This window comes from Xiphias gladius, chromosome 22, assembly GCF_016859285.1.
Source record: "Xiphias gladius isolate SHS-SW01 ecotype Sanya breed wild chromosome 22, ASM1685928v1, whole genome shotgun sequence".
NCBI classification, from domain to species: domain Eukaryota; kingdom Metazoa; phylum Chordata; class Actinopteri; order Istiophoriformes; family Xiphiidae; genus Xiphias; species Xiphias gladius.
In genome coordinates this window covers 1,145,079-1,172,765 of record NC_053421.1, presented here as the reverse complement: position 1 = coordinate 1,172,765, position 27,687 = coordinate 1,145,079, and the positions used below count along the sequence as shown (strand labels likewise).

Sequence of the window (27,687 nt, the reverse complement as noted above, 5' to 3'; positions counted from 1 at the left end):
TGTACTGCAAAGAATTGTGGGTAAGTAAATCAGCGACGTCTGGTGAAGTCTGCACCCCAAGTGGACTCTGATCAGACACCACCGTACATGGAGACTCGCGGACGTAACGGGCGCGTTCCCTGTAAGTCCGTGAGTGCTGAGGCTGTCCAGATCTTCACTTCATCAAGTCCAAAAGGAGCCTCAAGCGAACTCTCTGCAGTCCTCCAGAGAGTCCGCACAGGGTGAAGACTTAACCGGACTTGGCTCAGAAAAGTACCCATAATCCATTGCGAGATGGACGAGAGGATATAAGAACTAAATAAGTAAATAATATGTACCATATTTCTTTTTGAAGACAGTTTCTGTTTTAATTTTTGTTGTATAACTTCATTGATGTAGTAAGGCTTCATATTGCACATACAGCACATGGATAGGCTGAATCACCTAGATTTCTTATGATCATCAAAACCAAACGGCCAAAGTTGCTTTTTGTCCACCTGTGGTATGAGGATCCTCAGTTGAGCGTTTAACATATAAAGGGAGCATTTTACTGCATATTCCGGCCCGATCTGTCCTGGCTAATATGTAAAGCAGCACACCTGCACATATCATGCATAAGTTCCCGGGGTCAGTGCCGTTCAAAACTGTTCAGAAAGACACTTTGAAGTTACATGGTCACAAATTTCGGCTCATCTCCATGGAAAAACATGAGGTGTTTATGCCCCTTCTCAGAGCATTTTTCATTCCCTCGCGATCCAGCACCCTCACAGACTAGATGTGACCACAGTGAAGACCTCACTGTACGTATGATAAAAGTCCGCGAGGGCTCAGTCCGCAAGTTTGGAAGGTGCACGTGCACATTCAGCCATAAACGTGAGAAGAGAGAATTTGGTCAATGTCGTATCTAATACATCGTTGATAAGTACGTCGCCGTTTTTTATAAACTTGATTTAACAATTTATAACAAGTTAATACAACTTGTTGTAGGAATATTGATTTTGCATTCCTCAAAAAAATATAAACAGATTCAAAAGAACAAGGCTACATTAAAAAAAAATAAAAATACATACATAGATAAATAAAAAAAAAAATAGTACGAGTACATAATAAAAATAAATATTCTTAAGGCAAGGTATTTTCACATTCCATTAGTCAATTCCTCCTACCATTCGAAAAAGATTAGACTATGAACTAAACCAGAAATATTATTCATATTTTATAAAAGTGTGCAACCATCTTAATTCAACGTCGCCATTCAGTACCTCAAAATCAATCCATACCCCTTTCTTCTACTGACTTAACCATATCACCTTTTCAAATCAAGTGTTTAAGGTTATTATTCCAAATAAAATTATAATAAATTTGTTTTTTTTTCTTAATACACCTGTCTGACACAGCTCAAGAATATGCTGGGTAAATTAATCTTGAAATCCTTATTCAGCTATATACGATATTTTCACTTTCATAGTAAATATTGTGCAAGACTGTTCCATGTCCCTCAAAGATATTTTTGGTTTCCTTGTGATAAAGAAATGACTAATTTAATTTCAGTATTTTTTTTGAAAACTATAGAAACCATTCAGAATCGTGATACGTATTGCATATTTATTTATTTTAACCTCTTCCCTATCAGTTATTGTGTTTATCTATTGTCCTGTGTTTCTTTTCCAAGTTTCTTTTTTTTTCTTGTTGATGAAACGATTCAATATATCTTGCTGTTCTCCGATGTCATCGCTTGATGGCACTGTTGCCCAAGCGTAACCCAGCGACGTACACGGAGACGGCGTGTTTCTCACACGGTTTTACAGCGACGTACCAAATTCAAACTTACTTAGCAGACGTATATTTTATAGGAATTTGTCATATAAGCCGCCGCCGGTGTGGCAGCAACGGAAGGGTAGACTGCTCCTTCTACTTCTCCTGGTAATCCTTAAACTGGAGCAATCCACTCGCCATACAGCGCCATCCTGCGTCTCCTAGCGGCTGTTTTTTTCCCGTCCCAAGGGAGATTTATTGAGAAATATTTTGAACAATACAATTTGGAAATATAACACGTCTTCAGGGAATGTAGTACAACGTTCCATTATTTAGTTCCATGACATAAAACAAACATGACTAGAAAAAGTAGAAAAAGATAACATTAAAAATAACAAAAACAATATACAGAATGTGAACAAACACAAGAGGTTTGTTAATTAGGTATAATGTTATAGAGTTTGCATATTTTTTTTTTTTTATTACAGGCCTTTAGATCTGATAAAGTCTGAATATATGCGCTTAGATCTGTTTGTTTAAATAAAATATAGGATAGTAATTTCTTTTGGAATTTAATTTTATGAACGCAAAATTTGGTTAAAATAATGACCAAAGTAATGGTATATGGTTCATTGTTGGAGAAATTATGATTGTTAAATATTAATAACAAATCAATGTCTTTAAGTAAAATTTCCTTACCAAAAAATGTTTTCTTAGCGGCTCCCTACATCGCCCCGCCGCTCATTACGGAAGTAGGGGGTCTGTAGTTGACACGTCAGTGAGGTCAAACCGGTGGAAAGATGGCGAGCGCCTATGAGAGTTTCAACTTGTAAGTTCTATGGAACGATTTGTGAATACATCACAGCGCTTGATTTTATGTTTCTGATTAATGAAAAGGCGAGGAGTCTCCGTGAGGAATTCATACTGACATGGCTAACGATAAAGCAGCTAATCGTGTACAGTCTCCCTGCTCAGGGCTGGCATCGTGTTACTGCTATCAATGCTATATCCAATTCCAGACAAAGTTTTCTGTAAAGATGGTCCGTTTTAATCAACTTAGATTTGACAGCACGAAATCATTAATATGATTCCTGTGCACCTGTGTGAATTTTAGAAGACTGTGCTCCGGGAGGCTTTTCGCAGTGCTTCACACTGTAAGCAGCTGCTCCAAGTTGGTTACACTGTTAGATTAGCTCAGACAATTCATAGGTATTTTCTGTGAGCCCTCAAACGGTGCTCTGTGTTGTCTTCCTCCACCTTTCTCTCGCTCATGTTCACAATATTGTGGTAGTGATGTTATTAGTCAAACAGCTTGGTTTCTACCAACCTGTGGACTGCTGCTGCTGCTGTTGTAATGTTGGTTGTTGTTGGTATTGAATCAGCCCTGGTCTCTGTCACACCAGGCGCACCACACCAGAAAAGTTTTACATAGAGGCTTGTGATGATGGCTCCGTGGATGTCCTGGCTATTGACAGGGTGTCAACTGAGATGACCCTTACAGGTAAGCACAAGTTAGCGCCAACACATACAGGGGCTTCAGAAAGTATTCAAGATCCTTCACTTTTTGCACACTTTATTATGTTGTAGCTTTAATTTTAAATTGATAAAATTTTGCCCATCAATCTACACTCAATAATGTATAATGACAAAGTGAAAACATGTCTTTAGAAATGTTTGCAAATTTATGAAAAATAAAAAACTGAAATCTCTTATTTACAAATGTATTCAGACCATTTGCTGTGACACTCAAAATGGTAGTTAGCTGCATCCTGTTTGCTTTAATTATCCTTGAGATGTGTCTAGAACTTGATTGGAGTCCACCTGTGGCAAATTGAATTGATTGGACAGAGTTTAGAAAGGTACACACCTGTGTATATATGGTCCAAACAATTCACACTGTATGTCAGGACAAAAACCAAGCCATGAAATACAAGGAACTCTCTGTATACTTCTGTGATAAAATTGTGGTGAGGCACAGATCAGCGCAAAGGTAAAAAAAAAACATTTATAAAGCTTTGAGTGTTCCCAACACTCGATCGTGGCCTCAAAGCTTGTGAAATGGATGAAGTCTGGAACCACCAGGATGCTTCCTAGAAAAACTGAGTAACCAGGTCAGGGAAGTGACCCAGAGCCCAACAGTCACTCTAACAGAGCTTCAGAAGTTCTCTGCAGAGATGGGAGGACCTGCTAGAAGGATGACCATCCCAGCAGCACTCCATGAATCAGGCTTTTATGGTAGAGTGGCTAGATGAAAGCCACTTTGAGTAAAAGGCATATGACAGCCTTCTAGGAGTTGGCCATACAGTATTTAAAGACTGAGAGCATGAGGGAAAAGGTTATTTCGTCTGATGAGAAAAAAACTGAACTCTTTGGGCAGAACTCCAAACACTGTCTGGTAAACACTCAGCACTGCTCATTACCTGGCTAATATACCTATGGTGAAGCATGGTGCTGGCAGCATCATGCTATGGGGTTGCTTCTAAGTGGCAGGGAAAGGGAGACTGGTCAGAATTGAGGGAAGGATGAATGCAGCCAAATACAGAGAGGCCTTTGAAGAATACCTGCCCTAGAGTGCACATGACTTGGGTGACGGTTCACCTTTCAGAACAACAATAACCCGAAGCATACAGCCAAGACAATTCTTGAGTGGCCTCGGGACAATTCTCTGACTGATCTTGAGTGGCTCAGCGAAAGCCCATCCTTAACCCTCATAGAACATCTGTGGAGAGAACTGAAGATGGCGGTTCACAGACGTTTCCCCGCCAATCTGATGGAGCCTTAGAAGATCTGTCAGGAAGAATGAGTTGAGAAACTGCCCAAATCCAGGTGTGCAAAGCTTGTAGGGACTTCCCAAAGAAGACTCGAACTTTTTGCTTGCAAAGGGGCTTCTATAAAGTACTCAATTAAGCGTCTGAATGCTTTTCGTAAATGAGAGATTTCAGTTGTAGAATTTTAATAAATTTGCAAAACATTCTGAAAACATTTTTCACTTTGTCTTTATGGGTTATTGAGCATAGATTGATAGGCAAAAATTGCAATTTTATCCAGTTAAAATTAAATCTACAACGTAAAGTGTGCAAAAAGTGAAGGAGTCTGAGTACTTGTATACATTTGGGTCCATAAGTATTTGGACAGTGACACAATTTTCATAATATTGCCTCTGTACACCACCACAATGGATTTGAAACTAAGCCATCAAGATGTTATTGTATTGTAGACGTTCAGCTTTAATTCAAGGGGTTTAACAGAAATATCGCATTAACCGTTTAGGAATTACAGCCATTTTTACATATTGTCCTTCATTTTCAGAGGCTCAAAAGTAATACATCTCTGTAGTGTGTAGAGTATTTCTGTACTGGGATATTTGCCCCATTCGTTGTGGTAATTTGATTAAACACAAGCCGAGTAAGAAATATTCAACATAAAAGCACAAAATCAGCTGAAACAATTATGGTCTTAAAACTAGACTAACTTTGACATTTTGTCTGGCTTACCTGGTTGGTAATCCAGCATTGCACAGTAGTCCAACTCTTGCATATACACAGTCACACACTTTCTCTCTTGCTTTTTAACTCCAGGACAGGGAAAGGCTGCTGCTATAACCTCCAGTTAATATTGTTGTACAAGTGTAGAGTTTCATAGTACTTGTTGACACAAAACGTGATTTTCACAGTTTCAATCAGTTAGTTGTGTTATTCTTTAGTAAGTAGTAGCAGAACATGTACTGGTTGTAGTTACAAAATTATGAGGATTTTGCTATCTTTTCTGTGTTATAAGATTTGTAACTCGTATTAAAAAGGCAGTTTTAAGGCATCACTTTATTCCCTGATAACTTAATAACTCTGGTCAGAGTTTGTCAGGGGAGTAGATAGTCAGTCAATCAATAAAATAATCCAGAGAATCATCAATTATCAAAATCATTCTTTGTTGCAGCCCCAGTGCAGATGATTGTACAGCTAGTAGTTTTCTTAAAACACTGTCAATAACCATTGTTGTGTCTTCAGTGAGGAGGGACATCCCTGCATCAGCTGAGACCAGGCCAATATGTGGACTCATGGGGACTATACGTTTGGTGGCAGGTAAATTCAGTATTTAGTGCAGAAAGATTATGTGTTATCCAGCCTTGGAAAATATAGCAACCATTGGCTATTGCACAAGTGGGAGTTTCTAGCGGTGTGTTGTGCTCTGTTGTGCATTCTCATTTCCAACCACCTGTTTGTGTTAGGCATGTACCTGGTTGTTATCACAAAGAAGCAGAAGGTGGGAGATTTGCTCAGCCATGCTGTGTGGAAGGCTCTGGACTTTGACATCATCTCCTATAAGAAGACAATACTACACCTGACAGACAATCAGGTAGGATCTTATGTTTTTTAATGGTATGTATCCTGATTTACTTGGTACTCATATGTATATATGAAGAATATAATTTCCAACTCAAACAAATAAATTACTTGGGTTTAAATGGAGGAGTCATTCTCTAAAATTCCTCTGAAATTAACAACTGCACAAAAAGTCAAATCAACCAACTAAACTCTAATAACTGTCTCAGAATGTTGTCTCTGTTTTCTTTATTAGTACCAAATTATCTTTTTTTCTAGAATAACTCCAGGATATTATTACGAAATTGCAAACCCATAAACTAAATTGTTAATATTGAAGGCTACAAAGCTTAGCTGTCACTGTCAGTGGGTTTTAACTGCTCTGTTTTGATGTTTTCATTACCATTTGCTTGAAATCATCCATTTGGATAAAAGCATTTTATAAAATGATAATAATATGCGATCATATCATAATGTAATAACCGAGAAAGCCGACACATGAATAAAATACTAGCTTTATTTTTGCAGAATTAATTGAGGTTTAGTAAACATGAAATAAGACATCCTTAGCAGCAGCATAGCATTTGCAATGTAGTTGCATCTAAATTTGTCCTTTTTGCACTGCAGAAATTATTATTTAATAAGCCAGAATAACATTTACAAATATCTTAGTGGTGACACGGTTTGTTTCATCAACAAACCATGAGCTGGAAATTACAGAAGCTAGAATCTGAGCATGAAAGTGCATTCTCGACTTGGGGAACAAATGTGTGACAAAACAATCTTAGCTCTAAAGTCCACATGCTAGCTTTTTGCTACTGCACCTCCCCCCTGAGATGCAGTTGAAAGCTCCAAGGAAAAACGTAAGTGGACCTTTGAGTTGCTGGAATGTTCTAGTTTGTAGGCTAATTAGTTTGTGATATACAGTGAGTGAATTTCTGTAATGATATAATAAAAAATAAAATACTGTCTTATGGAAAAAAAATACATGCATGGATTCTCCCTGTGAGCTAATATACATGTTAAAGGAGAAAGGAGAGATAATAAAAGCACCTTCTTATGGACAAACAGGAGAGTGGGAGTTTTTTTTTTTTTTTCTTTCATTATTTGTTTGCCATTCAGGCCACCACTGACCAGGGCCAAGTAGCAGGAAGAATGAAATGAGATAAACTGGGTGCACCTAAGGTGTAGCTAAAGTCACATAGGTGTACGATCAACTGGCAGTAGTTTCTCCTACTGGCTGCATTCCACACTACCACCCCTTTACAGACAGTGTTTGTATCGCTCTCCTCTAGTGCTGGAATTGTCTCTTGTTTCAGATGCAAGACAACAAGACTTTCCTGTCGATGATCAACAATGTGCTTCATACAGACGGCCTCTACTTTGCAACAGACTACGACCTGACCCACACTCTTCAGCGACTGGCCAACACCAGCCCTGAATTTCAGGAGATGAGCCTTCTAGAGAGGGTTAACTATACCTTATATACCTTATAAATAAATGCCCAATCAGAAATATTGTTAAACATATAATCACAGGTATATTCACATTAATAATTGAATAGTTATTTTAGTTGTTATGTATGTATAACTAAAAACATCTTCTATCTCAATAATTCCAATAATAATTAATTTAAAAGTTTAGAAACATTTCTTTTATAAATATTTTTTGGGGGTATGTTCCTTAAAGATGGCCTCATCTCCTGGAGTAGGCCACACACGTCTGCCAGGTATTGTCTTTGTATTAATGTGCTAACTCTCCATGTTCCAGGCAGATCAGCGTTTTGTCTGGAATTGCCACCTGCTGAGGGAATTCATTGCCCAGCCAGAGGTAAGACAAAATGAATGTTGTCTTTCATAGCATTGGCCTTGACTTATGTTCCCCTATGTATTCTCAGTAACACTTCTGAGAATTATGAAATTAGGGTCTGAATCTGTCTTTAGGTTCAGCTGCCTTCACCATAGAAAGGATGCTTGACTTCTGTAGCTTGTATGCAAACAGGCTACAGTAGTACTAATACAGTCTGGCTTCATGATACCCATTACTTTGGCTATACCAAAGAAACTAGAAGCATCAGGACTTGCTGCAGTTACAGTTAGGTACATAAATATTTGGACAATGACACAATTTTTTTTGAATTTGTCTCTGTTCACCAGCAGAATGGATTTGAAACAATGCGATTAAAGACTGAAATGTAGACTATCAGCTTTAATTCAAGGGGTTTAATAAAAATATTGCAGGATTTCAGGATTTTTTAACCCTAGCCTTATTTTCCCATGTATTTGGGTTTAAATGACTGATAGGGACAAAAATCTTGTCCGTAGGTTCACTACTGAGAAAGAATGGTATACCTGGCTACTACTAAACAGCTGCTGCAATGTCATCAGAGTGTTTTTCTACGTCAAAGTATGTCCACTAAAAGTACTTGATTTTGTTTGTGACAGGTTCAAATTGTTTTTATAAACTTCCTATAGGAGAGGAATTCTACAGAGAGAGACCTTTTTTGTAAAAGAGTAAGATCGTGGTTTAACCAGAAACATCTTTTATATCGCTCTGTTCACAGCCACCAGACTCCAATGACAAAAACAGGAACTTAACCTATAAGAACACGGGAGTTGCTGGTCTACCTAAGGATCTGAATTCTTTTTTAAAAACTGAAAGTCACGCAATAACACAAACAAAACTAACTGATCAAGGCAGCGGTAGACCAACAACTCCCGTAATCTGCGAGGTAAAATGACAGCGGAGTCTGGTGGCTTCGAACACAGTGATATTAACAGCTGTTTCTGGTTAAACAAAAAGGGTCTTATTCTTTAACAAAAAGGTCTGTTTCTGTAGAGATCCTGTGCATAATTTTGTCAGACCATTGTAATAACAATCTGAACTTGTCAGTGGCAAAAACAAGTACTTTTAGTAGATGTACTTTAACAAGGACAAATGCATTTTTGATTACATCGCAGCAGCTGTTTAGTGGTTGCCAGGTATACTATTCTTGCTCAGTAGCGATTGCATTGATTTTTGTCCCTATCAATCATTCACACCCAAATCATTTGAAAAAAAGGCCCAGGTTAAAAAATCCCAGAGTTATTCTTCAACTGCTTAGGAATTACAGCCATTTTTATACATAGTCGCTCATTTCCAGAATCTCTAAAGTAATTGGACAATTGACTGACAATCACTTTCATGGCCAGGTGTGGCCTGTTCCCTCATTAATTCATGACAAATTAACCAGATAAAAGGTCTGGAGTTGATTCCAAGTGTTGAATTTGCATTCGGTAGCTGATCATGGGAACTCTTAATATGCAGTCCAAAGAGGTGTCGATGCAAATGAAGAGAGACATCATAAGGCTGGAAAAAACAAAACACACAGATGGCAGAAACTTTATGGGTGGCCAAATCAACAATTTCTTAGTTTCTTAAAAAGAAGGAATGCTCCGGTGAGCTCACCAACACCCAGAGGCCTAGAAGACCACGGAAGACAACTAAAGAGGATGATCGCAGAATTCTTTCCTTGGTGTAGAAAAACCCCTTCACAACGTCTAGCCCAGTCAAGAACACTCTTGAGGAGGTAGGCCCTGTCAAAGTCTACAATCAAGACACGGCCTAATGAATGTGAATACAGAGGCTTTAACACAAGGTGCAAACCACTGGTAACACTCAAGAACAGAAAGGCCAAATTAGACTTTGCTAGAAAACATCTCAAAAAACCTACCTAGTTCTGGAACAATATTCTTTGGACTGATGAAACCAAGATTAAGTAGTACCAGAATGATGGGAAGAAAAGAGTCTCGCCTTCTCTTCTTCTCGGAAAGAGTGAGCGCAGCCCTGAAATAAGTTTGAAAAACACACATTTACCGACCAAGTTGTCTCACATGGAGGCTATGACGCTGACAGTAGCATCAACTCGCAGGTACAAATACAGCAACGGATCCACTTTACCAGTGTGCACAGCGGCTAGCAGCTCACTCTCAGTCCCGCTGTGTAGGGCTGGCCCCCACTAAACGGTCCAGCCAAAAATAATGAGCTTTTTTTCTCAAAGTCATGCTTACCAGAAATTGTGGTCAACCACAGCCTGTAGGATAATGGAATGTCATCCCTTCCTGTTGTAGTAGTCTACACCATTTTGCCTGGGAGAACTCGTCTACTGGCAATAGAAAAGGAGTAAATTACCTTTTAAAGGGTTCACTCACATTAAAAAAAACCTGCATATACATGCTACTTTTGCCTTGCTAACAATGTCCTAAGGATGGTCCATGAAATAATTGGTGGAGGGGGGAAGCTGTTATTCTTAAAGATAAGCTTGTCCATCAATATGGGAGTCAGCCTATCCCATAGTGAGACAAAGGAAAGAATGCTGTGAAAGAGAGCTGGTTACTTTTAGGTTTTATTTCAGAAGAATTGTACACAGAATGATAATAACCACATGACAGTAAAGCATTTAATCATTTAACATTGCTCTAATTTTACAGTTACACAAGTTTGTGTATCCTGTTGTCCATGGCTGTATCCTTTCCTTTTGTTGTCTGACTGTCAGAGTTTATTCCTACCCTCATCAAATGTAAAATAGACAATACCATTTTAATGATTGAGGGTGAGACTTGTCCCATCTCACCATGTTATTGGAGTGAAGTATTAAATAAGGTTTGTCCAGTTTATCATAGCTTTTATGACTTTATTTTTAGATTTACGACTTAAAACTGTTCAATGTGCTTTATACAGTCAAATTCGTTGATAGAAGAGTGTTTTTGTCCTTGACGTCGATAACTATTACGTGCCCTTCAGACGTATAAAAACATCAGTCTACAGTACAGCTTAAAAAGGTAGTATAGTATTAAGTAAGGTTTCTTAATTTAATCGAACGGGAGAAAAAACCTATCCCACTTAAACTCAGTAGGCATTAGATATTTTTCTTTATGTAATGTTTTTTTTTTTTAAATGTGTATAGCACTGACACCTTAATATTCCATGTTAGTACCGTTGGTTTCTTAACACATCTATTGACTAGTCATCACCATGAATTCAAGCTGCATCAATGGAAAGATGTTTGAGTGGAGTATTATCTCCAGGAGGAGCTGTTTCAGAGCCGGTGTCCGCTACTATGTCCGAGGTAACACTACTGTCCGTGCCACTGACAACTAATTTCCACTGGATGTAGCTTTGTCACATTCTGATTTCTCTACATCCGTCACAGTTCTAATGTCCACTGGAACTATTTCTGAAGGGAAGTGTCTTCTGTCTGCTTTTCAGCAGACATACTGTATATCAGTATTTTTTAGTTATGTTCTATCAGCAGTTTTATGTTTTACACGCGTATTGAAAACACATTTGTGGGTCATTTGTGACAGGAAAAAATTTGTTATGCTTTATATATGAAAAGACTAAAACCATAACAAATTAAGTGCATCATTACATATTAGTTTCATATCAATGGTCAGTAAACTTAAGCATTTTTGTACATTTCAAGTGAATTTCATGTGACTTGCTCCAGCACATCTGGTCTGAAGGTTGTCTCAGTGAGTTGTCCCACTGGCACATCCAGTGGACATTAAGTCAATGACCAGATAATTGTCTCTGCATTACTGGGACTTTGAAACCTTTAGATGTATTACTTCTCAAACAGTTCTTTGTGGTTTTGTCTGTAGGCATTGATTCCGAAGGCCATGCTGCTAACTATGTAGAAACAGAGCAGATAGTGCAGTACAACAGTGCCAAGGCTTCATTTCTTCAGGTGAGTCAAAGCGATAATGCTACAAGAGAGATGTAGTGAAGTCTGCCATTCAGGCTGGCCATAAGGAAGTACTGAATGATCATTCAAGTCAGAATTCACCAGAGGAACAGTAAGTCCAGAACGCTCAACCTTGAAATTTCTACAATCCTGGTGTCATTTCAACTTATTGTTTTCTTATCATGACACCGTACCCACTGTAAATTGTGGCTTGAATAGTTTTGCATATGCTGTAATGGAGGAGTGAGTGCTTGAAAGCTTGATGATGGTATGTTTATGCATTTTGCCCCTTTTCTTCCTAGACAAGAGGCTCCATCCCCTTATATTGGTCTCAAAGGCCCAACCTCAAGTACAAGCCAAAACCACAGATCAGCAAAACAGTCAACCATGTAAGCTGTCTTTACACTTACAATAGACAAAATGAGGCCTTGTGTGTTATTTTATTTCTCTTCATTTCTCATGCAGTGGTCTCTTCTCTCTGTTTATCTCTTTAGTTGGATGGATTCCAGAGACACTTTGACTCACAGATTATTCTTTATGGAAGACAAGTCATTTTGAACTTGGTAAATTGAAAAAAATGATGATTATCACATCTGTTGATTCTGTCACCTGTATTTTCATTTTATGATCAATGTGCCACCTAGATATAGATTTCACACTGTTTAATCCATGATATGAGCCAGATTAGAAAAAAGCAGTCAAAGGTAATAATGTCATGACAATGACAGATATTCATTACCAGCTGCAACAACAGGGCTGGTTTTGTGTTCACTGTGTGTGAGAGTGATTGAGAGAGAGAGAGCGAGTGATTGAGAGAGAGAGAGTTTTAAGACGGCCGTGGTCCGACCTATGAGTAATGTAGTAATAACTACTGAGTACTCATGGATCGGAATAGCAACATGTTTACGGGCGTTGTGGCTGATGTGATCTCATCATAAGATGGTGTCTAGTTTATGGTTGTTTGCATTATTTTTAAATAAGCACACTTATTTGTTCTTGCTATCCTTTTATTTTTCACAGATCAACCAAAAAGGCTCAGAAAAGCCATTGGAGCTGGCATTTGAAAAAATGGTGACCAGCTTGGGTAATTGCATGATCAAGTAAGATTACCACCAATTCCGTCCTTTTCCCTTCGTATGTGGCTGGGTTCTTTTCGTGCTTCAGATTTATTCCAGCTCAGATTTGGTTGAGATTGTTGAATTTTTGGTAAATACTTGCTTTTCTGCAGGTACATAGCATTTGACTTCCATAAGGAGTGCAGTCGGATGAGGTGGCACCGCCTGCAGATCTTATTGGACATGGTGGCTGAAATTCAGGATGAATTTGGGTCAGTGTTCTTTTCTCATTGTGTGTGAGTTGATATACAAGTACACCAGGCAGATACAGTGCATTCAGAAAACATTTGGACTCCTTCACTTTTTTCACATTTTCTTATTTTGCAGCCTCATGCTAAAATCATTTAAATTAATTTTTCCCCTCAATCTACACTCAATACTCCATAATGACAAAGCGAAAACAGAATTTTAGAAATTTTTGCAAATTGATTAAAAAGGAAAATCTGGCAATACTTGGCATAAGTATTCAGACCCTTTACTCAGTACATAGTTGACGCACCTTTGGTAGCGATTGCAGTCTCGAGTCTTCTTGGGTTTGACATGACAAACTTTGCACACCTGGATTTGGGGATATTCTGCCATTCTTCTCAGCAGAATTTCTCAAGCTCTGTCAGGTTGGATGGGGATGGTATTGGGCAGATGATGAGCGGTTCCTGGTTTCCTCCAGACATGACGTGTAGAGCTGAGGCCCAAAAGTTCAATCTTAGTTTCATCAGGCCAGAGAATCTTGTTTCTCACAGTCCTTTCTGCAAACTTCAAGCAGGCTTTCATATGTCTTTCAATGAAGCGAAACTTCCCTCGGCCCACTCTGTCGAAAAGCCCAGATCAGTGGAGTGCTGCACTGTTGATAGTTCTTCAGGAAGTTTCTCCCATTTCCACGCAGGATCTCTGGGGCTCTGCTAGAGTGACCATCAGGTTCTTGATCACCAAGGCCCTTCTTCCAGCTCTAGGAAGTGTCCTGGTTGTTCCAAACTACTTCCACTGAAGAATTATGGCCAGTGTGCTCTTGGGAACCTTTTAATGTAGCAGAAATAATTTTGTAGCCTTCCCCAGATCTGTGCCTCGACACAATCCTGTCTCTGAGCTCTGCAGCCAGTTCCAGAAACCTCATGGCTTGGTCTTTGCTCTGATATGCATTGTCGGCGGTGAGACCTTATATAGACAAGTTTGTGCTTTTCCAAATCATGTCCAATCAGTTGGATTTACCACAGGTGGACTCCAATAGAGGTTTAGAAATGGGAGGCACCTGAGCAAAATTTCAAGTATCATAACAAAGGGTCTGAATACTTATGACAATGTGATATTTCAGTTTTTCCTTTTTAATTAATTTGCAAAAGTTTCTAAAATTCTGTTTTTGCTTTTTCATATTGGGGTATTGAGTGTAGATTGATGAGGGAACATGGAATTAAAAATGATTTTATCATAAGGCTGCAACATAACAAAGGGAAAAATGTGAAGGTCTGAATACTTTTTGAATGCACTGTATATATGTACTAGACATCAGAACTAATGTTGTCTATGTGGATTCAGATATTTCCTGGTGGATGCAGATGGGAAGGTGCTGTTGAACCAGGAGGGGACCTTTCGGAGCAACTGCATGGATTGTCTGGACCGTACCAATGTCATCCAGAGCCTGCTGGCCCGACGGTCGTTGCAGTCGCAGCTGCAGGTAGGACCCCATAATCATGCAGGAGGTGGACACAATAATAAAAACAACTGAACAATGGTATTTTGTTCTCTATGAAGAACAGTGGCAGTGGCTAAACTTGAAGTCATGTTGGTTACAACGGATTCCAGTGGTGACATGTTGTATAAAATGCAAGGCATTGTATGATTAAGATTATACTATTATTATAATATATATATTTATAATTTTTTTTGGACGCTTTATTTCATAATGGACATTATCAAAAAAGGGAAGTAAAATAAAAGCGGTAGTCAAGCAACACACCTTATACCATAGCTACTTTCGACATATATATTGCTATCAAATTTGCGGCACTTTTCAGCAGCACAATCATCCTCAAAATTTTATATCCAGTTTGCAGTTCTTGACGTGTGAGATGAATGGCTGCCAGGTCTTATAAAATATGTCAGTAGATCCCCTCAAAGTGGATCCAACTTTCTCTAGTTGCAAAAGCTGCCTTAGATCTCTAATGCAGTGAGTACGGGTGGGTGGTGCCTCATCCTTCATCTAACAATCAGAGAGGCAAAGGCAATAGCATTTATTTATTTGGAAGATGAGCTTCTTTAGCAACCACTCCAAATATTGCTGTCAGTGGATATTGTTTGACAGGGATCTCAAACTCCTTTAAGAGTGTTTGCTTCTCTCCTGCTGTCTGTGCTCACATTCACAGTAATTTAAGGCAGCTTAATTCCCTATATACATGTTTCTCTGTTTCTTTTGTTGAAACAAGGATAAAGAGTGACTGAAACGTGGCCCATCAAGACTAAACGTTAACCAGAAGTCCAAGCTGCTGCTCTGCCCTGCTAAAATCCTAATTTTTGAACTGCAACATCATCTAAGAAGATCCCCATATAAACACAAGTTTAAGTCAATGGCTGTGCTGTGATTTCATCAATATTTTCTTGTAAAATTATCACTCGGGGAGAAAGTTAGAAGCTCATTCATGTCGATGCCGCTGCTGTGCGGTCATTTGAGTGAGACCAGAGGGAGGTGTGGCTGCGGAGGGCCCAACCTTGTGCTCACGGGGCAATACTGGCGGCTCTCTTCTATGGGATGTAGCTAAGGTTTGCCCAAAAAGTCATTAGATTTGTCGCTAGGTGCTTTTTATGAAGAAAACTTGCTAAAGAGGTCAGAAAAGTCAGTAAATCAAGCGACAATTGTGATAATTGCCAACACTGCCTGTAAACACGCCCCTGATGACGTAATAGAAACTGATGCTGAAGGGATCTGAAATGTTGGTAAATGAAGCAACAAAAGCGCTAAGATAGCAACACTGCCTTTAAACACGCCCCTGATGATGTAATAGAAACTGTTCGCGCCAATTCATATTGAAAGAGCAAGTGGGGAAACTTCACACTTGGCCGGTTGACCAATGGTGTAACGTCAACACTCAGTCAACCAGTCGGTCGGTCAGTCACTCAGTGACATTCGCATTTATAGGGCTGGCCCTGCTGTTGCGGTCCAGCCAAAAACAGGTTGTAAGTAAGATTATATTGCTATTTCAATTGGGTGAATAAGGCAGAAGTATAATTGATATATAGATCTCCAAAAGATTGAATACCTTTTGTCTTCCAGATTTTAAGAGTCCTGCAGTGATGGTGGGAAAGAATGATTTTGATCTATTGGTGCTTAAAAGGGGCATTGATACAAGTCCAATTTTTTTCCTAAACTGTACCCAGATCCTAAGGGAATATTCAAGTGTTGGGTTATTTTTATATGAAGGGAGTTACACAGGTATGGGGCATATCAGGAGAGCAGGTAGTGAAGACATTTTACAAAATGAGGCTTCAGTGTCCAACCAGGATGGTTTTTGTTGATCAAGCAGAGTTTCCCAAAATAACATACTACGAATATTAGCTGCCAAACAGTAATATTCAAAGTTAGTTAAAACTATTACCCTTAATTGTGCAATTCTGCAAAAAAGCCTTAAAAATGTATGAAGGTTTATTATTCCAAATAAATTCTGAGATAGATTTGTCCAGGGCTACAAAAAATCATTTTTTAATCAGCACTGGCACACATTGACAAAATAAAGACATTTTGGTAAAACTTACATCTCAATGGCATTGATTTAGCCAGCCATGAACAAGTGGAGTGCAATATTTACCATAAATTCTTGAAGCAAATCTTTTAATCATGTTACAGCTGAGTCTCAACTAATAGCTGGGCACATGAACAGCACAAACACATAAAGGTGGGTACAAAAACTTTTAGAGGGGTGGAATTTACCTATACTTTAATGGCTCATTGGATAAATTCAGTATACTGTCCATTTCCACAGCACTAATTTCATTAGAACAGTCATGTCATTCTCACCGCTCAGCTGCTCTCAGTTTGTGGCCTAGACTTTGCTGTTTTTAGATCAGTATTAAACCACTGTTGATGGAACTCCACTTTTCCTGCAGATGTTTCACATAAAAAGCTTACCAGGAAAGTTAGGGATTGTGTCCCTTGAGCCACCAGAAGGCTTTTGATGTGATCTTTTCAGTAAGTGTTGAGTTTCATTTAAAGTGGCATAACTCCAATTGAAAACACAGCAAAGTAGCAACAATTGGGGGAAAAAAGTCAGAGCAGAGGAGTGGTGACTACGACATGACTTTGTTTTTGTACTGATAGAATTAGTTCTATATTATACTGAATTTATCAAGATAACAGATGTACAGGGAGGAAGTGTTCCCTTTGCATTAAAAGCTAATTATAACAGGAGAAGATGGGAAAACAGGAAGGCTTTGTACTAAAATACCATGAAATATAGGAGTAGCTCTTAGCTTAACAGCCTTTCGCCAAATTAGTCAAAAACTTAATTATGGACATACCTCTCAACTCAAACGTGTTTGTGCCTGCAGAGAATGGGAGTCCTGCACGTTGGCCAGCAAATTGAGAAGCAAGCAGACTTTGAGAAGATGTACAAGAATGGTGGGCTCTCCCTCACACAACATTGGCCTCAGTATTGTCCTTTTAATTAATCACCTGGCATGCCTACTTTTAAGGTCATAGATGTTAATATGATGTTTTTTCTAATTCTGTTTCTGGTTTGTGTTCTGTCCCCTTCCCTGTATGTCCACATGCAGCCTGGGCAGACAATGCTGATGCCTGTGCCAAGCAGTATGCTGGTACTGGTGCTTTGAAGACAGACTTCACTAGGTCAGTTTTCACGCAGCTATCATACAGCTAAACACATGCTATTGCCATTGACAAAGGAAACAGTATAAGGATTCTAGGGAACGAACATTAGGTCTGGATGTCCGTGGTCCCTAGAAGATGAATCCTAATATGTTCTGGTTATCCTGACCTGGCCTCTGGTTCCACAATCAGGAAAAACGAAAGAAATACCAAAATCTAATCGTGATTTCATTGGAATCTGCTTTTCTGTCTGACATTTACACTACCATCTTGTCAGCCATTTTCAAATTTAATTTTGGCCTGACTCATCACCAGTGACTGATGTATCCAGTCACTTGGACCAGTGTCCAATGGGGAGCATGAATGTCCTCAGTAAAGTGAATTAGTTATGATTTAGATATATTAAAGTCTACAAGCGTAAATGGAAATGCTAGAGGAAAGGTCAGGGGTCATCAGGGTTCAGATTAATCCTCTGGACCTTAGGGAGATTTTCTATATATGGTGTTTACCCCATATGTTGATCTTTCAGGACAGGGAAGAGAACTCAGTGGGGGCTGCTGATGGATGGCTGGAACTCCATGATCCGATATTACAAAAACAACTTCTCTGATGGTTTTAGACAGGTGGGTCCAAACATTCATGGATTTGAGTGACACATTACGTGTGTCTTGGATCTGTATTTTACAGTCATATTAATACAATGAATATACAAGTATTAGGAGCGTCTCATCCAGATTAAACATAGTGCAAGGTGAAGTAAATTTATTATCTCCTTTTTAACAAATTTTTTTAAATAAATAATCTCAAACACAGGGCAGTCTACAAAAGAAAACACAGGAATTAAATATAAAAGATACATCAAAGAAAAGCTTCATTCCTCCACCCTGGGGGGTAATGTAAAGAGTTTTTAATTCTAGGAACCTTTATGCTTTAGATGAATGTAATTATCATCCTTTTGTCTTTCTTGAAGAAGTTCTTACGTATATACAGTATATGGGGAGGGTTTCAAACGAGTTAAGAAATTTAAGTAAAACGTTCATCATAATATAGTTCACAAACCCAATCAGAGAAATTGGCAACTCTATCCATATCCTTCTCCACCTTTTTAAGCCTAAAGTCATGATTTAGTTTTTGTCTAGTTGATTAGGAATCTTTAAACCCAAATATGTTATGAATTGAGTGTTCCGCCAAATGGGAACATTGGTCCTTAAAATCATTTCAGCTAGAGAATTTAGGGGTATGGCCACACTTTTGTACATTAACCTTATAAGTGGAAATCACATTATACTTTGATAACAGGACCATGAGGGCAAAAATGGATGAGTTTAGATTGGTGTAGGGGATTAATAGCTGCAACGGTTTATCAGTTTTGGCTATCAATACATTTATTAATTATTTCTAAGTAATGGGATTTAATTTACATTAAATCCACCTTGGGACACCACTCTTAATAAGGGAAAGGATAGTCAATTCACTTTTTCACTCTCAAAATATGTTATCAATTTCGAATTCTGACTAATAATTAACTTAACTACAACCAAAACGACCCTTTCAAAAGTTAGTAAAAGTTGAGAGGTTTAGAGTTCTGCAGAATAGACGTTGGCAACATTCAACCTTCTGCGACATTAAATAGACAAGCAGGTATATTAAAAGGCATCTGACTATCAAATAACAAAAGTGAAAACACAATAACTCATCTAATGAATGATACTATAATCATTAGAAAAACCATCATGCCCTGGAGTTTTTCCCGATGATCAATGGGTTGCGGACCAGCTCGCCCCTGTCACACTGCTATAATGTCAAGAATGCATCTAGTGGCATCCCCCTTTCTTATCTGACATTAGGGCTTTCATTGAATATTCTTAATTTGATTATATTATCAAATTGTAAGAAAAAAACATATTCTGTTTTGAAAATTAATACTCGATTGTGGGAAAAAAAAAAAAAAAAGCAGCACTACTGCAGCTGTCTGCCTTGTGAATACTGTATGGGCCTGGGCCGCTACACTGAATGCACTGCATGACGGACAGGAGTCACAACATCACTTTCATTGATTGAATCAATGGTCAAGCTGAAACAAGTTAATAATTCAACAACTGTTTAGTAATGGTAGCCGAGAGTTCACAACCCAACTTGGCCACAGAGAGTGATTTGCCCTGTATGGAAATACTATGGATTTTGTCCAGTAGAGGGCAAAATTGTGGAACCTCAAGATAAAATTACATACAAGCTATTTAAGCTACAGTTATCCTACAGTTCCAGCATTAGCAACCTGAGAGCACTTCTCGAAAATATGCAACCAAGTAGTTATGTCTGTTGTTGTGTTGGTTTGCCATCTTATGAACATAATGTGCAAAAATAGATATTCGATCATTCAAACCCATGTGCATTCTCCATCCCTCATGTAGAAACAGTAATCTGCCTTTTTCGCAGTCAGCTGAACTAAAATTGCCTGACTGTGACTGTGACAGAGAATTTTACTTTTCAAGAGCTTTAATGTCCGTTCTATTTTGGATTGATATTGTTTTTTTTCTAGGAAGAGTTACTAATAATGATACCTCTTATAGAACTCTGAGGGACTCCCAAACAATATATGGAGAAGCAGAATTTTTGTTTGTTTGTCAATCCTAGAGTAATGCAGTTGTGCACATGCGAGTAGAAGCTAGGGTACATTCACGTTGAGACTTATGTCCCTTCCGCAATACATCAATTAAATTTAGGTCTGGAACTTCTTTTTTGAGGACCTTAGCAACTGAAGTTAAATGTTTAGGGGTGGAATAAGATCTATCCATAATGCGGTCTAGTATCAGGTTAAAATTGCCACCGATTGTGTGGATGAGACTTTAAGAGGTTCACATAGAAGTTAGGGTCATCTTGGTTTGGTCAATACATATTAGGCATAATGACCAATTGGCTGCCAATGTGCCCCCGGACGATAACATATCTGCCCCCTCTATCTATCTTTCTCAACTTATTCTGCTTGGAAGGGAATCCCTTTCCTTGTCAAAATAGTCACCCCCTTGCATGGGAGGTAAATGGGAAGTAGAATATTTTACCTTGCCATTATTTCCCCAGTTTGCAATGCTCTTTATAGGTAAAATGGGAATACAAAAAAAAACAAATTTTATGCATTCTTTATAAGTAGGGAACTTTATGGCGCTTGGCCAGCTGGTTAAGTACATCAGTGTTCCAGAAACTCAGAAACTTGTGTTATGGTTACACACATGTGGTTGATATAACTACAGTTAGTAGATCACAGCAGCAAAAGTTATACTGTAGTAACTGAAAACATGGGTTTGCCGTATCTTGTTGGGTTGACGTATTAACTTGAATGAGAAGGGGGAATGAAAGGAAGCAAAAATTAGGTTACCAAAAAAAAATGGATATTAGTGAGTTAAGTAAATGCCCTGTCTACTACCCACCCTCTCCCAGTAGTGCTCTTCCAACACCAGGGAGGAAAAGGTTTGTCTTCCCTCCGGGATTTCCAGGACCAAGTTTGTAGGATGGAGTAGCCAGTAGGAATAGTTGTTGTCATACAGCTTCTTCTTCAGTGGCACAAAGGCCTTCCTTTTCATGTAGAGAGCCTAAGATATACAGTTAGGTACACAAGTATTTGGACAGTGACACAATTTTCGGAATTTTGCCTCTACACCAATCACATCTTGATGGCTTTGTTTCAAATCCATTGTGGTGAAGTGTAGACTTTCAGCTTTAATTCAAGGGGTTTAACAAAAATATTTCATTAACCATTTAGAAATCACAGCCATTTTTATACATAGTCCCTCGTTTCAAAGTCTGAAATTTTTTTTGGACAAGAGCTGGTTTCACTGTATCCAACCTCTAAACCGCCATCTTGGGTCCACAACCTACCACCTCTCGACTAAAATGATTGGGCTGCTGCTGCAGTGACTTTACTATTTCGACATAGTCCATGTAGTAACCAAACTACAAATGAGTCCACCATATTAACTAAACCACAATGTAAGTATTTATTAAAAATGTTTGAGGAAATTTAACAAGGGCTACATGGCCCAAAAGCCCCATCAGAGTGTGTATATTTTAAGTCCATACTCAGATTGTCTGTTGTACTTGTCATTTCTGCAGCAACCTTACAGAGCTACTTCCCCATTCAACTTTGACCAGCCATACTTACTGTAGTTGTGCACATATGCAGTTAGTCAGTGCACTGCACAATTACACTGGAATTGTCAGGTTTATTCACTTTTCTATTAATTCCCTAATAATACTGTATGTATATCAGTGATACTGCATCCCGATCTCAACACTGACATTAGTAAAATGTAACCATAACTTAAACTACAACAAGACTGTAATAGCTCAAGACATTCTGCATGAAAAGAGAACCTTAATTCACAGAGTGTGGCCTGGGTGACTTTCTGAAGTCCTTGAACACCGGAATAAGTTGAAATGTAAACCTGTTGGTTATATTTGGTTACAATAAACCACTTCGTGGAATTGTCCAAGAGCTATGATGACCATGTTTCTTGAGATCTGACACAATATAAAGACAAAATCTGAGATGTAAAATCTATCAAAGAATGAATTACATTTGAAAAAAACCAAAACTAAATTTGAAGCTCTACGGAACAAAACAGCCTGAACCTGATACAATAGTTTGTCGGGACCTGTCCACTCTAACTTAATAAGCAGAAGTATTCATAATTACAGGGCAACTGAGTAGTTAAAGCAAGGTATTTAGAAAAAAAAACAAATGAAAAGAGGAGTTACTGTTGAAACAGTTGGTCTGTTTTAATGCAGGACTCCATTGATCTATTCCTGGGAAACTATGCTGCAGAGGAAGCTGATTGGCCCACCCCACTGCGTGACACCAAAGACTGGAAGTTTCTAACGGTAAGAGAGGCTCGGGATGATAGATTGATCTATTTTTCTTTTTCTGACGTGTTTAATGTAACTCTGGTCTTCTTTTCTTTATATAGTTGCCTATCATCATGGTGGTAGCATTCTCTATGTGTATCATCTGCCTGCTAATGGCTGGTAAGACGTACTGCAATTAAACTCCAATTAACAGACATAATCATACCCACAACATTATCTTAAAATAATTTGTATGAGGCACTTATTATTTTGGAAAGTTTCCCCAATATTTTGACAGAGAATGAAAAATGTGTTTTAAATTCCTTTACTGACTTGTTATAACCTGTTGTCCCCCCTCAGGTGACACGTGGACTGAGACTTTGGCCTATGTTTTGTTCTGGGGAACAGCCAGCGTGGTGACAGGCGGCCTCATCCTCTTTAATGGACGTGACTTTGTAGATGCTCCCAAGCTGGTTCAGAAGGAGAAGCTGGACTGAATGTGTGTGTGTGGAAAGCAGCTAGGCCCTGGCGAGCTCACCGCCTCATCCACTAGCTCATCACTTTACCCCAAGCATCAGAAGCCCTGGAGCCTTTACTAACAGAGGGGGAAGTGGAGGAGGGTGGTGGGCAGCAGGGCCGGCCTCGTGTACAACAAAAGTGGAAAGACAGAGACTGGAAGTGCACAGGCCTGCTGCTGTCCACACTGCAGCGATTATCATGTGGACGGGACTGTCTGTCCACAGATTTTACTTGAGTTTGTTCTGACTGGATGTCATTGTTCCAGATTTCAGAGCAATGCAGTGGGACCTACATAAAATTTCCCATTTTTCTAACTGAATTGGGATCAGATTCAGAACAGCTGCTGTAATGTCACAGCACTGCTGCAAATGATTTACTGTATGTGCTGTTAATTTCCATTTTGTCTTTTTCTTTTTGCTATTGCCAATATGTTTATCCATGTACAGTAACTCTGTTCCAGGTTAACTGCTGCCTGTTTTGAAGTATGCATTTCAAGACCAGTAATGGGGTCAATAAGGCTGCCCTGTTCCAAAGGCTCCAAGAAATCCAGCTGTCTTTTGCCAAAATTTTAATTACACAGCCAGTGGACAAGCTGATCAAAATGACTGCTTGGTTGGATGGAGTTTTGGTTGGATTTGGGAAGGAGAAGTCATGTAATTTCAGAGTATCATCAGCTTGATGAGGATCACCCAAATACATGATTGACTTTTGTCTTTGTAAAGGTAGATTTATGTTTTTTTTTATCAATGGGCCTCATGCAAGAACCACTCATATGAACAGATTCTTTCTGTGTGAGATTTAAGAGAACTCGTGGCATATGTTCAGAATTTTCTGAGGTATGAACCAAATTCATGAGTGGTCTAGGTCTGTCAAACCAGTCAGATAGTTTGACTCACATTTGACCACTTTTGACTGGAAATCATAAAGCCTTAAATTTGAATGAGTTTTACATTATACTGAACTGAACTCAAAATATATAAATAAAACAGACTTGATGCAAAAGGAATATTCTGATCACCAGATCATCATCGTCATCATCACAGCTGCCAAATTACTGAGAGAAGATTTAAAAATTTTTTTAATTTTTACTGGCACATTTCATCATAGCAACTTCTACATTACAGAAAGTGTTCCAGGGTCTTCATGCAGGTCTCTGTCCAGTACTCTGTGGCATCCAAAACCTTAGGCTCTAATATTCTCTCCTCTCTGTCACAGTATAGCTCTGCTTTGATGACACGTCGTGGGTAGCTTTATTAATATTTTCTAATTGTTACAGGTCCTCTAGTACAACTACTGATACTGACAGACTTATCTTTTTTTCTGCTGAAGCTGCGCAGTGTGAAATTCTTCTTTTTACTCTTTGATAACATTTTTGTGAGTGAAACTTTGCCACAAATGGAGTAGAATAAGTAACCTTTTATGAAAATGTTTTCGCATGAGGCCCAGTGTATTCCAGGTGAATGTATTCTGGATTGACTATAAGACTGCAAGACCTACATGGAGAGACACAAATCTGACTTAAGGCCTAGACCATGTCATTTTTTGAGGAGGTACAGGTTCAGCCCACTTCAGACCTCTGAAAATTACACCTTACTTTCGCAGGCAACACATGGGTTGGGACAGAGTTGCGCCTTATTTTCTCCATTGCCATCTGGTGTTATAAGGCTCCTTGGTGGTTTTAATAGTTGGTGAGTTTGGGAAATGTAGTCTGGCTCTGAAAGGAGTGGCTGACTGAAATCGAACTATTGTCTTTAACCTGAATCCATTATATTTGGTAATTACTTAAAGGTTTTTATTTCTATGTATTGTGGTTTATGGTAAAACCCTAAAAAAAAGTATATTTAGCTTGTTGGAGACTCTCCATTCCATGCTGTAGAGAAATGTTGATTAGGTTTTTGAAAATGCCATATAGCTTAATTACCTTAATTAATAATATATTCATGAAAATTAAGTATCCAGTTGTTTAAAGGACATTTCTTCAGTATTTTTGATTGGTTGTGTTGTTCCTGGAGAAAACAATGAACAAAATCTAAACTATATCTGACAAGTTGATTTATTGTTTTTTTTTTTTTTTTGAGAAGTCGTCAGTCAAGTTTCAGAAATGTAGATCATGATTTCAATGCCATTCTGTTGCAGAGAAATCTGAGAAATCCTTCTTGTATAAGATCATTGTGTGTCTATGTTGTAGTCTTCCACCCTTTTCAGAAAGATTTTAGAAGGATTCAGATGAGAAAAGTCGCCTCATGCAGACAGTCTGAATGATGAGGTATCAGAACACTAATGACAGGATCAGTTCTTGACCAGTACAGTCATATCTGTGTCTAACAGGACCAAACTTGATGAGTATATTACTTTGCATTCCATTCAGTATCATCGGATTTCACAAGCACTGGGCTTGTATGAATGTTTGAAACAATTTCAGCCTTGCTTCGCTACGAGAATTGATTTAGTACAACATTAAAAAAAAACTGTTCCCTTTATAACGGCTAACCTCAGCTACTGTAGGTAGTTAACACTGAGCAGTTTCTAAATCTTTTCTAGCCTGTTGCTCCATGTTTAGGTCCCAAAATTGTCATATCCCTGCAATTAGACAGCTGTCAAGTTGTCATGTGATTGTGATGTGAACTGTATTTACCGGATCATGGAAGGAATAATGTTAGACATTTTAGTTGAACATGTGCCAGTTTGCAACATGTCAGTCCTAGATATCTCCTGCAGCTTTCTTGGCATACCAGGCATAATGCATAATGCCCCCGAGGTTAATAAACTCTGAAACAGGAAGTTGGCAGCTATAGCAAAATAATCTATACAGCTTATGGGAAAAGATTTTGACTGTTCAAGAACTTAAAGGCTAAACCTGGTGTTAATAATTTTGTTTTTGGCAACAAATACCATGAAAAGTTTATAAACAACAATGTGTTAGTGCATCTTTCAACACTTCCTGACTTCCCTTCTCTGTCTGTGGCGCTCAGCTCCAACTTCACTGGTTCCTACTGAGGATGTAAATCTTAAAAAACACCTCACAAATATATAGTTTCATTTTGAAAAAGGCTCAGTAATTCCGTAAAACATCTGATCACTGCAGTTTTTATTGAACAAACAGGAGGAAGTAGTACATTTGTTGTTCAGTGGTGGATTAACCCACATTTTGTACTCTGGAGTATTTAGGGCAGCAGTACAGTATTGTGAGATTGAATCAAAATAAATTACAGTGTGTGCATTCATGGTGATGAAGCAACATGTCACCCAGTGCAACAGTGTGACTCACTGATTGTGTTTTGATAGTTTGGTCAACATTGGAGCTCTATGGCACAGAGGAATCAGATATATCAGGCTTCGATACACACACTGTACTTGTGAGAGGGATACATGCACTGTTGGTTTGTGTCTGCTCATGGGATTTGTTGACAATAAAATATATAGACTATCACCAGACTTGTACTATAATGACAGTGTTATGAGCAGTCATTAAAAAAAACAATGCTGAGTCGTTTGTTTTTCAAACCCACATGGATCCGAGTGGACTATTCCACTAATAATAGAGCCACAGGTAACAAATATAAAATATAACTTGTTTTTACACATTTGTATACCCTTATTAAATGTAAACCTAATGTACACTCTACTGTGTATGTAACATGCTATGTACAGTATATGTTATATGTAGGAGAAGTTAGATAGTTTTCTTGCTCTATTAATTTAAAGCAGTGATGAGACCGTGGCCTTTGCCATGATTGACAGCATATGTCAGCTACAAAGTGATCTGGAATTCAGCACTTAAATATGTGAGTTTTCAAGCACGAGAGCTCTAAAGAGACCAGTTGTATGATCCGAAACTGTAGGAACGTCAGCCTAACAGTTTCAAATAAAATTAAAAAAAACAAAAAACCCAATAATGGAATGTGCCAACAAAAACAGCCAAAAGGAACAGTGGTCAAGAGTTGTTGCTAACCAGTGGAAATGAGGGACATGTACAGTATGTAGCCTCATATGACCTATCTTTTATAGCACAAATGCCAGGATGAGTTCAGGGGATGAACACAATATCATGAACAATGTAATGTTCAGTTTCTGTTGAGACCACATTATTTTGATGTGAAAATATTTAGACTTTCACATGGTACATTGTGTGGAAAGCAGCATCAGTTGGATTCTACTGAGGCCCCACTGAACCTGCTAAGATTGATGCAGGAGAAACAGACTGTATGTATTTTCAGTATATGCTCTTTCATTCCAACTCTTCCTCTTCTATTCTTTCATGCCTTTACTCACTCATCCTTAACCCACCATGCCAGACTGCTGCTTTACGATACTGTTTAATGAGGGGGCATTTGTCATTACTTTACATAATCATTTTTTGCTGCCCCTTTAAGCTGCTCTTCATTGTCAGTATATACCTCTGCCAAACTGAAAATCTAAAAAGCTATTACCTAATTACAGGAGTGTTTTTTATGTTGCCTGATGTTTTTGTCACTAAAAACTCCAGACTGCCAATGACATGCTTTCTTTGACAGCAGTTGTAGTGGTGCAGTAATAAACAGGGCAGATGATTATTGTAGTGTCCTAGTCTTTCTTTCAGCTTTGTTGTCAACATGGTGTGAAAAAGTGTCAGCTCACAGGTGGAGA

The 27,687-nt window shown here is 38.5% G+C and overlaps 1 protein-coding gene across 3 annotated transcripts; it reads left to right on the top strand.

Moving 5' to 3' along the window:
* Positions 1-61: 61 nt before the first annotated feature.
* On the top strand, positions 62-27,687 carry sacm1lb (SAC1 like phosphatidylinositide phosphatase b). Of its 3 annotated transcripts, none has more exons than XM_040118927.1 (20): positions 62-302; positions 3,138-3,235; positions 5,739-5,813; positions 5,960-6,087; positions 7,373-7,522; positions 7,824-7,883; positions 10,523-10,556; positions 11,059-11,160; positions 11,696-11,781; positions 12,081-12,167; positions 12,273-12,341; positions 12,799-12,878; positions 13,007-13,105; positions 14,424-14,562; positions 17,427-17,496; positions 17,652-17,724; positions 18,233-18,326; positions 22,486-22,578; positions 22,665-22,722; positions 22,903-27,687. In XM_040118927.1, the coding sequence occupies exons 2-20, from the start codon at positions 3,223-3,225 to the stop codon at positions 23,037-23,039; spliced, it is 1,647 nt and encodes a 548-aa protein (XP_039974861.1). In that variant the 5' UTR covers positions 62-302; positions 3,138-3,222; the 3' UTR covers positions 23,040-27,687. The 3 variants fall into 3 exon arrangements, with proteins under 3 accessions (XP_039974861.1, XP_039974859.1, XP_039974860.1); XM_040118925.1 differs by lacking the exon at positions 62-302 and adding an exon at positions 2,457-2,563; XM_040118926.1 differs by lacking the exon at positions 62-302 and adding an exon at positions 2,761-2,888.

What these genes read in the sequence shown, in the direction of transcription:
- sacm1lb (XM_040118925.1), top strand. Translation starts at nt 2,535, where the DNA reads ATGGCGAGCGCCTATGAGAGTTTCAACTT. An exon ending in TACACCTGACAGACAATCAG is followed by an intron (nt 6,088 to 7,372) that starts GTAGGATCTTAT and finishes CTCTTGTTTCAG; the next exon opens with ATGCAAGACAACAAGACTTT. An exon ending in CGTTGCAGTCGCAGCTGCAG is followed by an intron (nt 14,563 to 17,426) that starts GTAGGACCCCAT and finishes TTGTGCCTGCAG; the next exon opens with AGAATGGGAGTCCTGCACGT.